This window comes from Eucyclogobius newberryi, unplaced genomic scaffold (assembly GCF_026437365.1).
Source record: "Eucyclogobius newberryi isolate DKJ021-1_F unplaced genomic scaffold, fEucNew1.0.hap1 SCAF_5, whole genome shotgun sequence".
In the NCBI taxonomy this organism is placed as follows: domain Eukaryota; kingdom Metazoa; phylum Chordata; class Actinopteri; order Gobiiformes; family Gobiidae; genus Eucyclogobius; species Eucyclogobius newberryi.
The window spans coordinates 13,580,243-13,594,942 of NW_027316167.1; the positions used below are offsets into that span (position 1 = coordinate 13,580,243).

The 14,700-nt window shown below is 37.9% G+C and overlaps 1 protein-coding gene across 4 annotated transcripts in view; it reads left to right on the forward strand.

Annotated features, from left to right (window-relative positions):
- The window catches only part of pcdh17 (protocadherin 17), an 87,184-nt gene that overhangs the window by 19,144 nt on the left and 53,340 nt on the right, over positions 1-14,700 (forward strand). For all 4 annotated transcript variants that reach the window (XM_072465886.1, XM_072465887.1, XM_072465888.1 and 1 more), the window contains exon 2: positions 14,529-14,587. In XM_072465886.1, the coding sequence (XP_072321987.1) occupies positions 14,529-14,587 (59 nt within the window). The remainder of the gene's footprint in view (positions 1-14,528; positions 14,588-14,700) is intronic.

Below are 14,700 nucleotides of genomic sequence, written 5' to 3' on the forward strand. Positions count from 1 at the left end.
AAAAAATAATAAATGTACAAACAATCAGCTCTCGATCTTGATCAAAATGAGTTAAATTGTTTTGCTCTAATTAAATTATAAACACATATGACAGTAATGATTTTCTTTGTTTTATGTCTCCACTGAGCCACCACAGCTTCTTATAAACCTCCCGGAATTTGTATATTTAGTTCAATAGATTTTCACATCAAATAGTTTTACGATATGTCTAGACTTGGGGTTAATACAAAGAGTATACTAATGTACCGGTAATACTGCGTTAGGCTTCTAAATGAAAATCTGTAATATTGTCCAGTACATGCAGTGAAATATGATGTGATTATGCCGAGCAAGCCGAGAGTTTGTATGCTGCTTTAGACCTTTTCAAATTTGAACAGAAACATGTGCTCCCATTTCATATTCACAGGAAAAAAAGGACACAAATTGCCTTTTGCGGAAACCTGTCAGTTCTGTCTTTAATGATGTATTTTGTGTTGCGCTGTAACAATGCGTAGGTTGGTGCAGCTTTAAAACCTTAAAATGTGGTGTTTTTTATGGTACAACTCCCACAACGCATAATAATCACCCAGTGTAAAACATATGCAGACTCTGAGCCACATACAAAAGCATTCAGGTGTGTTCTCGAGTCCACAAACACAAATCACGTCATTTCAGTATAATATGCAGATGTCTTTCTTGTTTTTAAATCCTTTTACAAGCTGGATTTTTGGTTTATTTAGTTTGTTAAGTTAATAAAAACTTGCTAAAATCATATTTCACAAATCAACAGCATCCTCTATGGTCTGTTAAACCAACGGCGGTGTTTAGTTTTGTTTATACGCACTGGCAAATCTGCTCTGGGTAAATTCTTTCCCTTTTTCATTTTGTGTATTTTCCGCAAAACAAAAGGAACACTTGCAGGCGAGGAAACATTTACACTAATTTCGCAAATGTTTTTCTATTGGAAGTGCATAAGGTTAAGCTCAAAGGCCTCAAGCAAATGTATTCTACAACAACTAAAGAACAATTTGCATTTTACTACATGCAAATATGTTCCAACCTGATGCTCTTTTTCAACAAGGCATGATTGGTGAAAACAAAGCACTTCGTTGTCATGCAGAGAGGTATGGGAGTCAGAAATGTGAACGTGTTATGCATTACTGTACGGATTTACCTTATTTTATCATGGGATTCACTATTTGGATCAGAATTTCTCCTTTTTTTTCAAGGAATGGGGCGAGATCTTTTGCCATGAGATTGTGCACAAAAAATATCTTGTGAGATTCTTTCCATGTGTTAAATTTGGTCTTAACAAAAGCAGTTGGTCTCTTTGAAAAGATATAAAAAAAGAGTTCTACAATGACAACCTGTTACCATCCACCTATTTTCGCCCTGTGCACAATGGTTGGACATACCCAAATGGCATTGCTTATTAAAAGAGGATCTTATGTTCCACATGCAAGTGTGATGCATCATTAGAAAGCTTAGGCCTTCTAGTTTCTGTAGATGTGCACATGAACACTGTCAGGGCTTCAGAACTTACACTACAGAGGCCCAAACATAAACAAAACATCCTTTTTTAGTCTCGCCTGAATATTGTTAATTTGTAATGGTCCTGAGCATGACATACTTCATTGTGTGCATATGCTGTTCACTGTACATGATGTTTATCTTGTTGACAACAACTGTGTAAAGTTTCAGATCTCTAGGAACAGGCATTTTGGTGCTGTTGACCTTTTTGTATCAAAAAGTACATTCGGAACAAGTGATCCAAATATGTGCCAACTGTGCCAAACTGTTTTATTACAATTTTAGCTCCTCTATGATCATAAAACATACATTTTGATGTTTTGTAGGCCACTAATAGCAATTATAACTGCTAAAAAAAAATATGTGAAAATGTGTAAATATGAGTTTACCCATGAATTTCCCATATAGAGGTTAAAAAAAAAAAAAAAAAAATATAATATTTTTATTTTATTTTTGTATTGGTATAATAATACATATATCTAACAAAATGCACGTCCAAAAGGCTAATAAACTCAGAAAACGTTATGCGCAAAATTCTGCCGAGAAATCTGGCTCTTTGCAGCCTTCCCGGAGCCTTACACACGAGAATACAGAAGATTCTGTGTCAATAAGCCCTTTGTCCCGCCCCTCTTTCTAAAGCTATTCTCATTGGCTAGAATAATACGTCAATCAAACTCAGCTACGTCATTCACACGCGGCGCTATTTAGATGTAAACAGACTAATCCATGTGCGTCGCAAGCGGCGCATTTTTTTTGCGGAGGCTGTGTGGATGGTCTCATTCTGTAGGAAACAGTCTGAGGAAAAGAAGGATATCCAACATTATTTTATAGGTCAAACAGGTCATTTGTTATGGACGGAGAAATGCGCCGGACAAGCGCATTCTCGTCCGGCGAGAAACAAAGAAAAGTTTGTTTACTTGACAATATCTCGAAATCGGATAACTTCAGGAAAAATACAAGTGGATATTGTTTTTCAATGATTCCTTACGGACAGACTGAGTACAAGGATGTACAGAATTAAAGCCGTTTCGTCCGTCATAAACAGCAAACAGGTAGGACATGCGTTTGTAAAAGTTGAGACTTTCTCACAAACTATTGGCAATTGCTTCTTGGGGCATATTATTCAATGTAAATCAACGACATATTCGTTTTGTTGAGAAAATAAGCTTTAAAATGATGTATGGCTTGCTGGTATTGACCACGGAAATAAAAGTGATGATGTAAGAGAATATTTGAGATATAGAAAATGCTCGCCGGCGGACAGGTGGGTGGTAACAGGTTTTAAAGCCTTTTATTGAGCGCAAACCTGGAAGAAAGACACAGCTTTCGAAATGAGAGCTGGTTGGCAGAGAGGGCGAGGGCTGAGAACCAGTGACAAGTTTGAGTCATGAGTTTGAGGCCTCCCTACAGTCTGAAAAGCAGGTGCAAATACGGCTGGGCAATATGACAAAATTAAATCAAAATTACCTATTTTCTTTTCCTCATATTGATTTATCACGTTTATTTGTAGGGCGATATGATCACAATACAGATTCTGATACAATATGTATTGTGTTTTCAGTATTACAATACCTTATCCATAGTCACAGGTCCAAACGTTGTAAACTGTAAATGAGTCTGATGCTTGTTAAAGTGCAAATACACATTAGAGCTGTGGTTGTGAGCTGAAGTTGTGATACTAGCTTTCTTATTTTTTTTAATCAATCAACACCAAAGCTGCAATTAACAATACTGACACCAACACCAGATTGTTCAACACATACGCACATGTAACAAGTCACTTTTACAGTATTTGATCATGTACTTAGTTGTTCTCTTTCCTCCTGCAGACTCCATGTCACTATGACTTTGAAAGCAGTGAAGCACTGCAGCTTTATTATATACATGATCGTGTTAAGCAATTCCTGAACAATAAAGACTTTTAGTCATTGGAATTGTACACATTTTGTAAAGAAGATCGTCTGTGGATCCAAGCATATCAGTGATGATTCGGAAATGCCTGAATTAATCTTCGATTCACTGCACAGCTCAAGTGTAATTGTACAAATACATAGAGTTCTACTGCTTCAAGTAAATTTTAAAGCACAAACATGAGTTCAAGGAAACAAAGAGGATCAAGAAGCAGTAAAATCTGTTTGTTTCAATTAAGATTGGGAAAATAAATCAAATTTGAATACCACTGAGAATATTTAAAATCAAAATGAATCAGTCAATACAAGGAAAGAAATCTTGATTCACTTATTTGCCATATTGCCCAGCCCTAGTTTTAATTACCTTCCTTTCTTCCTATTTCTTCTGCAAATGTTATTTTAGTCATATGTCTAAGTACTTGTAATCATGTTAAATAGTACTAATACAAAGAATAAGGATGTAATGATACACAATTACCTAAAACCGAGACATTGGGGCTACAAGAAAATTCCAGATTTATTAAAATGACACTTCTTATAATTGCAGACAGGGCACAGGAGTGGTCTGTGTGCACAAAGTGCTTCTTTACAATATACTGCTTCCTATGAGGAGAACACTCGCTCTTTTACAAACAAAGGCTTTAAATTCACTTCACTTTAAATTCACATCTATCGTTTTATCTCCTTGCAATTCTATCTCTATTAATCCGCCCACAGTCATCTGCTGTATGAATTTGCATTGTCCAGACAGCCAAGCGTGAAGCAGCATATTGCAGCGTCGCCCGCGGGGACAGTGGTCAACATCGCAGCTCTGATAAGATAAGGGCGGTTTATTTACTAATAGAGATTAATCTGGCCTTTAATTAATCAATTACATGCTGCAGGTTTTAAACGCTAATTCTGGTCCTGTATATTTTTGTCCCTAAACCGATTATTCTTTATTACTGCATGCTTGTTAAAGCGTCTGCTCTCCGGCACTGTGTTTGCGGAGGATTTTCGTAGCCTGTCATTAGATTTTTCATGCGTTATAAAATAGACTGGATCTGAAGCTTTCAATAGGCCAGGCCTAATAACTGTGAGGGTGGATGTGCATACAAGGAGGCAACTGCAGTTCAAGGATAAGCGCCGTTGTATTATTATTAGTAGTAGTATTGGTAGTATAATTCTGTTTATTAAAGCACATTTTGTGCTTTTTTTCAAGTCCTTAATATCAAACTATAACATATCAAGCACACAATTGTATATTTTGTTCATTGTAAACTGCAATGTCAATTAAAAAACGGCTTTGCAACAGAAACAGGTTCACTGACTTCCTCCTGTTCAAAACTGCAGAACAGATAGGAAGCGACATTTCACCGTCGCAAGCTGTCATTTTACCTGTTTTTGTTGTTTTTGAAAAGTTGGTTCTCGACATTTTAGAACCGCACATGTGTCACTCAGAGTCTTGATTCTTCAAATAATCATAACCGAGTACAGGGGCGTGGGGGCGGGGACAGGGGGTAGGTGCACTCGAGTCTCAGGGGCAGTAACAGACAATAAATGATTACTCAAACAAGCAGGGAATCAATAAAAATGCAAGTTTGAATAAGATAATCAGGAAGGAACACTGTCGAAAGGTTAAATCGACAAACATTTATATACTTGGTCATGAATGAATGACCAGCATCTACTTAAAGGAGCACTAACTTTTCTGATTGAGGATCGGATATCTGCTTGCCTCCCTGGACTCTCCACCAACTTTATTCAACAAATGTCATAAATAGGATTAAGTAGATTCTCATATGAGAAAGTATCGATACTAAATAAAACTAAAAATGCTGAAACGTTTTGGAAATATGTCGTGTCATTCGTCATTCGTCCAGGAGTGTTCCATTGTATTCCATTTGTGTTTTGTATTCCATCTTCAGCTTTATCAAAACTACTATAAGACCACATAGTGATACGGATAAAGTACAAGTATTTCTGTTGAAAATGACTGTCTATTCTCTCAGAAAGTGTGTCTTTTATCGTTGTGCTATCAAAGTCAGTGTAACGCATCAAGCTTTTTCCTTTGTATCGACAACACTAGTCGTAAGAACAATTTTCAGCTACTTCCTGTATGCCGCTTTCCAATTTGTACTACTACAGCAATGCGACCAAAGCAGTGATTTGTCGAAAAAAAAATGCTTAAATTCTATTCATGCGACTTAGGGCTCATCCGCTGTAGGAATAATAATAAGTGGTGGTGGTTAGAGTTCAGGCTGTAGAGGCTTTTGAAGTTCATTTTTCTTGTGGATAAAGCGGCTTTAGCCTTGACCCACGTGCCTTTATGTTGCTCTGTTCCCCTGTGGCTTGACTCGCTAAACAAGAGAACAACTTGTTTGAATGTGAATAAATGTTTTTATTATTCCATTTTATTAATTTTTTTGTGCAAAGTGAAACAATGCATGGACAAATCCACTTGGGAATTGCACATAAGAAAGGTCACTATGCTAAATAATGGCAATCAGAAGTGTAACTGTGGCAGGCTTAATTGTGTGGTCAGCCAAAATAATGTGTAATTATGAATATTGTGTCTTTGCTGAAAAGAAGTAAATTTACAAGGGAAAGGTCGAGCTGTTTAGAGACTTAGTGACTCTAAAATCCTCCAAAGTGCCGCTTAGCTCAGTTTTTAATGAAGAAAAATTAAATTCCTCATCAAATAACCATGAGCGCAGAATGGGAATCCAGTGAATAATGAATTAGTAAACCGTGATTAACACTGATGTATTAAAAGAAGAAGAAAAACACATTTTAAATCATTTTTTTTATGCAAATTATAACTGAGAAAAATCTGCCCGCTTGTATCATGAGTCATACTGAGTCGTGTGCTGGCCCAGTAAACAAGCAGAAAACTGTTGAATGTACAAATAAAATGAGGTCATTTAATTGTTTTAGCTGACAGTTATTCGCTTTCCTTCAATAGTTGCATTTACTGATGCAAGATCTGGAGACACTTTCCACAGCAACTTCAGGGCGTAGGCTTTTTAAATTCTATGATCCAGGGATGAATTTTGTCAATTACCTCACAATTTTAGATTTTAATATTTTTCTTTTTCTTTTTTTTTTATCAGTTCACAGCGCACTTTTTACTTTACTTAAATCTTGGCAGGTTTTATAACAACCTAAAACAATCAAAACATGTAATGGTGGCCTCAGATACAATGTGATCATTCTCAATTCTAGTGGAAGACCCTGTGCTTGTAGGGTTGTCAAAAGTATCCATAATCTAATCTACTAATTGATTCAAAAATTTGTATCGAAACTAGATACTCCTTTGAACAAGTATTGATTTAAAAAATGACATTAACAAAACAGAATTTTACCATCCCTGAACTGTTTTATTGCTCTTGAGATTTATCAGAACTATTATTACTATGATTGTGGATTGAAAATCACAGTATCTTGTCTGAAAAAAGTGTGTTTTTAAATTAGATTTTTTGTTTGAAAATCTCCATTAAGTATTGAGTCTAGTTCCCAGAATCCCCCAGTACTGAAATCGAGTTTCAAATCTTCAGGTTATCGTGGAAAGACAAGATGTAGAGGTGTGAAAAGGCAGATTAAACTGTCCAATCGTCCCCATCACTCCAGGCTCTTTTTGTACAAATCTTATATCAAAATTGATTGACCACTTCATCCATCTCCTATTTACTTCCTCTTGCCATTCATGTCGCTTTTAAAATAAAGCATTAGCAGTAACTTTGCGAGCACTATCTTTACTACAAAAGTCCACTCCACTTGCACCTATCCGCATATGAATAAGGGATTAAAAGTACATGCGAGACAACCACTGTGTGAGCTTCAAATTCACTTTACGGTATATTGGATTTTAGTTTTGTACCACTTCCCTTTTGTCCTGCACTTTGAATCATTAAGTTCTGTCTGGAATAATAACTGCGATGCCCATCAGTTTAATAAGATGTGTCTTTTTCGTTTTCCCCCCTTTACTGGCGCGGGACGTGTTTTTTTTTTTTTTTTACTACTTCATTTTATTTGGGTCGAGACTTGGGTGATTTGTAAGATAGCGCAGAGATATTTAGCAGGCAGTGGGTTGTTCACTTAAACCGTTTGATTGATCGGCCCGTTATCTGCAGGAAGATGTATAGGAGTGGCTAATTCGATTTGATCACTTACAATTGCTCCACAGCCACTAAGTAATCAATGGAGTCTCATTAATGTCCCGTTACCCCCCAACCTCAGCACCCCTTCCTGCTTTTGGACTTCCTTATCAGCCTCCCTTTTCCCCCCCTATACCTTGTCCGGTTCACCTTCACCGGCAACACTTTTAAGTAGGTCTCCTGAGTGCTATTGATCCTTATAAAATACCATTGAATTTAATTTGTCCTGCGCTTATTAGATGTGTTGGAGAAGTAGTAAGTTTAGCATGTAAAGAACGCACCGTGGAACTATGGATTCGAGGGATGATTTATTGCGTTTCGTCGTCGTTTTCTTGGCGGCAAAAGACTGGGAACGACATTTAGCAACATGTCAGAGCCGTGAAATCAATCTCATGACACTGAGGCCAGCATAGAGCCTACATATTTTTGCTGTCAGGCAGAAGAAGAAGAAGTCATGAGTGTTTGCGCAGAACATCGTTGTTTTTTTACGGGCTTAATGTCTCTGTACGTTGTTCCTTCAAATACAGACTAAACTTAACTAAACTTCCACTTTAAGCAGACGCCAAAGGAATTCTGCACCAGCTTCAGGACACGTTCTTAAGGAGCCAGTCAGAATTGTGCCTCATTCACCAACATCAAACTTTTTTCTTGTGCATGTTACTTTCTTTGGTAGGATAATACCTGTATTATATAAATCCTCATAGCATTTTGTGAAAAATATGTTGAAAATGACCGGAAGCAGAATTCTAAAACATATTAATGACAACATTTTGCTGTCACGATACACACATGTCAAACTCGATTTCAATACTGACACTTGCTCTGATAAGACTCGAGACCTTTCTAAAAACGGTAAGAATCACAATTCGTCCTGTTCATGCAATTTGTTTATCATCGATACTTGCTCAAATGAGTATCTAGTTTTGACAATAGTTTTGATATCGATAAGTATCTGACTTTCGATACTTTTGACAACCCAAAGCAGAAAGAGCGAGGAGAATAGGACCAAAAACGAGTAGCTGTCACAAAGTCATTCAAGCGTAGTACAGTACGGAGTGAGTCTGCCTTATTTAAGCTTGAATATCCAAATCAGTGTTGTCAAGAAGTGCTGTCAATGTTCTTTCAACACCAACCTGTGCTGGATATCGTCTTTTTGGACAAGGTTATGCTGTTCCCCCCCCTCCTCTCTTTGAAGTTCACCGTGCTGTTTGTTTTGCGGTTAGACAGTAGAGGACAAACACATGTATCATATCTGGTCGACTCGGTGAAGCCCTCCTCCCCCCTCCCCCCTCACCTCACCCCCGCTTCTGTGAATAAAACCGAGCTGTCCGACCAACCATGTGTGAAAGAGAAACTGCTCGCTGTCCTCGTTCCCCACCTGTACCTCTGACATCAAACACGCGCTCGCGAAAACTACGTACACAACGCCGTGAAGAAGAAACTACACTACCCAGAAGCCCAACAGCGCTCCAACATGCTGCCACCATTTGTCTCAATTGGGCCGGTGACTGCTCAGTCCGTCTTAAGGCCTCGATGGGGATAGAGAATTGAGTGGGGCTTTTTGCACTTGGCTTGACTGACCTCCACAACCTTGGGGCGCGCACTGTGTTCAAGGAGTGATTCGAAACTCCTCAACAACATGTCTCAGTATGGGCTTTTCATCCTGATAAATAAAATAACCTTATCTGACATTCACACGCACCAAACCAGGCGACGCTCGCTTCAAAGAGCGGCGAAATGGAATTCATTTTGGTCATTGGCATGTACTTTAGGTCAGCGGCTAAAGTTGTATTTGTGAAAGTTCAAAACGAGAATGAGACAATATCGCTGAGGTGATGGGAAACAAAACTGTAAGCAGGATATTTCCTTAAACATGATGTAATGAGGGTGAAGAATAGTAAAGGTTTATATAGAATTATAGTAGTATATAGTAGTCACTAAGTTACCGTATTATATTTTGGACAAACTCTGATTATGCACTGCTATTTCTAACAGTTTATCTGATGTATATACCAGTTTATTAAAAAAACAGATTTCGTCTTTCAGAAAGTTCCATTTCGTAAAGCCGTGCACAAACTTCAGGAACAGTACCATGTTAGACAGTGAAATATTTGAATTTCTTTCAAACGCATTGTCACAATAATCGTAACACTAACAAGTTATATTTTGACATCTCTACCTATAAGTAGTACATTTGATTCAAAAATAGAAGAAGACGTCCTGAAATAACTCATTTTCTCGTCCTTTTACACAATACAGATGTACTCCTATGTCATTTCAGCTTGAGAATTGAAAATCAACAATGCGATATACAATTCTCAAGAACACTTGATAAAATTACCCAGCGTCTAATGCGGTCTGTAATTACACTGAAACTATCTGGTCAGTATTTATCATTTCCCCCTAATATATTAGCTTGTATTGTATTCATTGTGGTGATATGGATTGGGTGCGCACAATGGGAGTTTCACTGGCCTTTATCGACCCATTAATTGGAAAGTGGCCCGCTGTAGTAAAAGGCTGGGCCAGTATAAACAGACAGGAAGAGATGGAGGCTTAAGATCAGACTGGAGACTCTAATTAGCAGGAAACAGTTGTCTATGCACTAAGGTAATGTGCTTTTTATGACTGCCAGCGCATGTCTGTGGGCGGCTATGGAAAAGTGTTGCTAAACATACCATACATTTATATTTTCCCTCCATTTGGCATTGATGGCTTCTCTGTTGTTCACAAAAGCATCCATAATTGCGCATAAGTGGTATTCCTCAGGATGCCATTCTACAGGTATTGTCTGATGGCGTCGCTTATGTCTTGTGAGGGTGACACAGGCTGTTGTCCACTTGCCCTTTATGGAGATTTGTCAACTAAAAGAGAGTGTGTTAATCTGATCCAGAATACACACAAAACATCATAACATTTTGTAAATTCACTCAAAAAACAAACTTTGCAAACAGTAAAGTACCAACAAAACTGCAGAAAAAGCTGAATAAATGGACCGGTCACTCCAAAAGCTCCAGCTGAGTCATTTTGTAGTTTCTCCTTTCCGTTTTTGTCCATAAAAAATGTGTAACCCCTATCAAAAAAAAAATGCTTGGTCGACTATGACACCATCGACCGATTAATCAAATACATGACCAAACGCTTACTGCCCTAGAGTCTAAGTCTGGTAATGCAGCCGGCTGTTGTCATACATATTTGCTTTAAATGGACAGCTTCAAAGTTTTTAACATAATAAGTTAAACCTTGGAAATATGGTTGCAGCCTGAATAAAAAGTCCAGCATGTTAATGGTATTTTATCCTTGCCAGACTTTTACAGCGCTGAGCTTATGAAAAACTATCTCCAAGGATGAGACCCTGGTTTGAAAAGTACAGAAGGGGCACATCAATATAAATACCTCAATTTTGTCTCTTTTATCACTTCAATGCCAACCTGTTTTGAACATTTATTCTTCTCCAACATCTATGTCCAGATTTATCCTTTTGATATGTTCCGTTGGCGCTTGCTTTTTATCTCATCGAAGGCTGCGGCAAAACGAATATTAAGGTAAACATAAAAGGTGTTGGCCAAAGTATGGAGGGTCAGCGTACTTAAGTGGCCCCCGCGACCTTCACACGTACCAACCTTTTTCAAACCCAGCTCACTGCGGCGCGCGGATGACATTGAATTACTGTATCGGCTCTGAGTCACACTGTGCATGTGAAAAAGGCCCAGCGCTGGGAGACATTAGTCACTAAACATGACATTTCGTCGCTATCAATTCTAGAGCCTGAGTTGTGCACTACATAAGGTAATTATTTGTGTTACCATGATGAATGCCTCGTCCACGCCATGAAAGCAATTTTTCTAGAAGGGATTTGTTTCCATCCATCTTAGATCTACTCCAGCACATGGCTCTAATAACGCTCTAGTGATGCATTTGATATTTCCCATTACAGTTGTATATTTTGACTCGCTTTGGCACTTTTTTAGCAAACCAGTAAACCAACAGCGAGTGCAAGAGGGTTTGAAAGTTTTCACATCAACCCAGTAAATGTTTTGCATTCCGAGAACCAGCTTTAATGAACCCGAGCGCAGCTGCATAAGAGCAAAACATGAACCAAACAAGCGCTGGAATGGGACTAAGCTCTGGGTCTAAATCAGGTCCAAACAAGTACACTTCTTGGATTTTACTAGATCTAAACCAGGACCATTTCAGGACAAAGAACACAGCTAAAGTAAGGACTATTAATGTACTCATACGGGGTGACCAGACGTCCCTATTTAACCGATCAGTCCCCGTTTTGAGCCCTGGGTCCCATTTCCCAGCAGATGTGTCCAAAACCATTTGATTTGTCCCAGTTCTATGGAAGACATGTTCCAGTTGTCCCAGTATTCAACCACTTTGAGACGCGCCAACAGTGAAGAGGATGTATTGTTGCTTCTTTGGCCAAAATGGAGATAATCTGGCTTTAGAATAACCAGAACACAAACATGTATTTTATTATTTCTCCCTCATCCGGGTGCGTCCCAGTTTTAAATTTGGGAAATTTGGTCACCCTATGCTTGTATTGAATAATGTGTATACTCTCAACTGTACTTCCTACAGTGCTTTTAAATCATTTACAAGTTGCTTTTCTCAAGGTCAAGGTCACTTTCTAAATCATTGGTTGTATTTTTCCAGCTCTACTTACTGTAACTGCAGACATTAGCATAATTAACATCCCTAAATATGATGATTATGATTATGTGCTAGCCTACATCCCTGTTGAGAGAGAAAAAAATGTCACTATAGGTAATGTATCAGAAATATGTTTCATTTGACCTCCTTACCTTTAAAAAAAACAAACCACCTCATATACTCAATACGATCTCAAAACTATTAGGGTAACTCGATATTATTTAAGTATTGCTACTGAAAAATCATACAAACAGAGGAACATTTTAACAATTCATGCACCGTTTTAACTTTACCAGATCAGAATTATTATTATTAAACTATATGGTCATATTAAAACAAACTGATATTATTTTGTGTTTCCACTCTATTGTCTAAGAAAATTGTGTATTTATTCATATGTGGAACGTCAGTATTGAGCCTTTGCCTTAGTCTCATATCTGTCCAATATCAAAGACGCAGCAACGTCAGATTTCTGTTTATATTGCTTGTCTTTTGTGGGACAACCTTTATTTCCCGATACATTTGCCTTGTCTTTGCACTTTTTGGCAATCAGAGCGAACAGGGAAGGTGACACAGTGTTTCTTTAAATGCCAGAAAGCACTCTGGGATCTTTGGTGACCTTTTATTACCGTGGATGTGATTAAAAAAAACCTTCATATGTGGTATGTGGCTATAATTAACTAGAGATCGAGTTAGGGGGGGATTTTTTTTTTCCAGTGCCGCAGTGATTGATCCAGTCTGTAATGCACTGCTGCGCTGACTGCTTATGGGCAGGAGGAGTGTTTGTGCTTTAAAGGTTGAACAGCAGTTTGCCGTTATATAAATGTGTTGTCAGTGGGATGTACAGCGCAGTGTCTCAGTCTCAGTCTTGTTTGAGGCTGGCGTGCACACCACAGCATCTACGTCTGAAATATCCATAATGTCTTGTGGACTTTGTGGTATTGTCCTGGCATTTAAGTACTCTGGTGCTTAAGCTAACACAGCAGAAGTCTGTATAGTCAAAGGGTTTATGACATTTTCAATTCAGAATCAATTTTATAGGTATACGATGATAATTAATTGGTTTCAAATGTCTGTCTGCGTTGAATACATTGAGTAGAGGCGTGCTAACTGTTGGTTATACACAAGACTGGCTTTGAAAACTATATGTTTACGATTTCATTTATCAAAAAAAAACATCTGGTGAAAAATCTGGACTGTACAGAAGAAAACAGAACGTGAACTAGAGAAAACCTAAATAAATAGAACACAAACAAACCACCAAATAAATAAAATCATGGCACATCTACAAGAAAATAAAAGTCCCATTTGGTCCAACGTCTGTCAAATATATCAATTTCAAAATTTAATCTGAATGTAATGTTTTCCATTTTTCTAATGTAATCATGGAAATTCATAAAGGCAAAATTCTGGATCGCTCGGCCGATGCTTACGTCAAATTGAACGTTCCTTCACAAATAAATGAATGATAAAAACGATGCCCATATTTAAGTATTACATGTTTGTATGTATCCGCTCTCCTCATCAGTGCCACGTGAAGAGGATGTTTAGTGGCCCCTGGAAGCTCGCGAGGTCCAAAGTCTCAATTTAAAGTCAGTTAGGCTTCAACTCACATTCAGGTTTACACACTCGACAAGGACTTTTAACGAGACCTTGACCTCACTTAAATGTGGTGAATGGGTTTTTACCAGCGTTTTTGCAGGTTAATGCTGACGGCTGTAGGAAGAACTAATCTTCTCTACTGGACTAGCCCAGTTTATGTTTTAAATTGGGAAAAGTCCTCAAAATTTTCCAAAAACAAGCTAAAACCCTTGAATAGATTAGAATATTTAAGATGATTATACGATTTCTTCACTATAACCTTCTTTCATATCTTCAATATAACACGGTAAAAAAATGTTATGACTGTTTGTAATTTTTCTCTCAGCGGTAGCAAAAAAGATTGCTTATATTTTCCTTTTTGATGGAAACGCCTGCATACAATTTAGTTAAACAATCCCAATTAATTATCGCAAAACAGACTCTGCACTTTACAGATGTTCAGCTTGCCCTCAATTCAAATGATCATACACAAATCTACTATTAATCAAGGCAGCTTTTACTCCTACTAGATTTGATACTTAAATAGTACGCCTCGTGTCTCACCACCAAATGCCTAATTAGCTGTTTTTCGCTGTGTCTCTGCATTCAGCACTTGATTTTCTATCTGCACATAATTAATATTATGTCACCACCAGGAGATCCAGTTTCTCAGCAGGATGGGCTTCCTTTGAGCACACTGCTTACTTACTTTTGCTTTCTCTCTCCTCCACAGACCGACAATTTCCCCTCTGAGCCTAATTATATGGGCAGCAGACAACAGTTTGTACAAAGGTAAGGTTTGGGATCCATAACCATCACAACAACACCCTGCTTTTTTGTTTTTCCTACCTACAGTAAACTCCCCGTGCTCCACTTTAACAGCACTAACTGAAACACATTTTAAT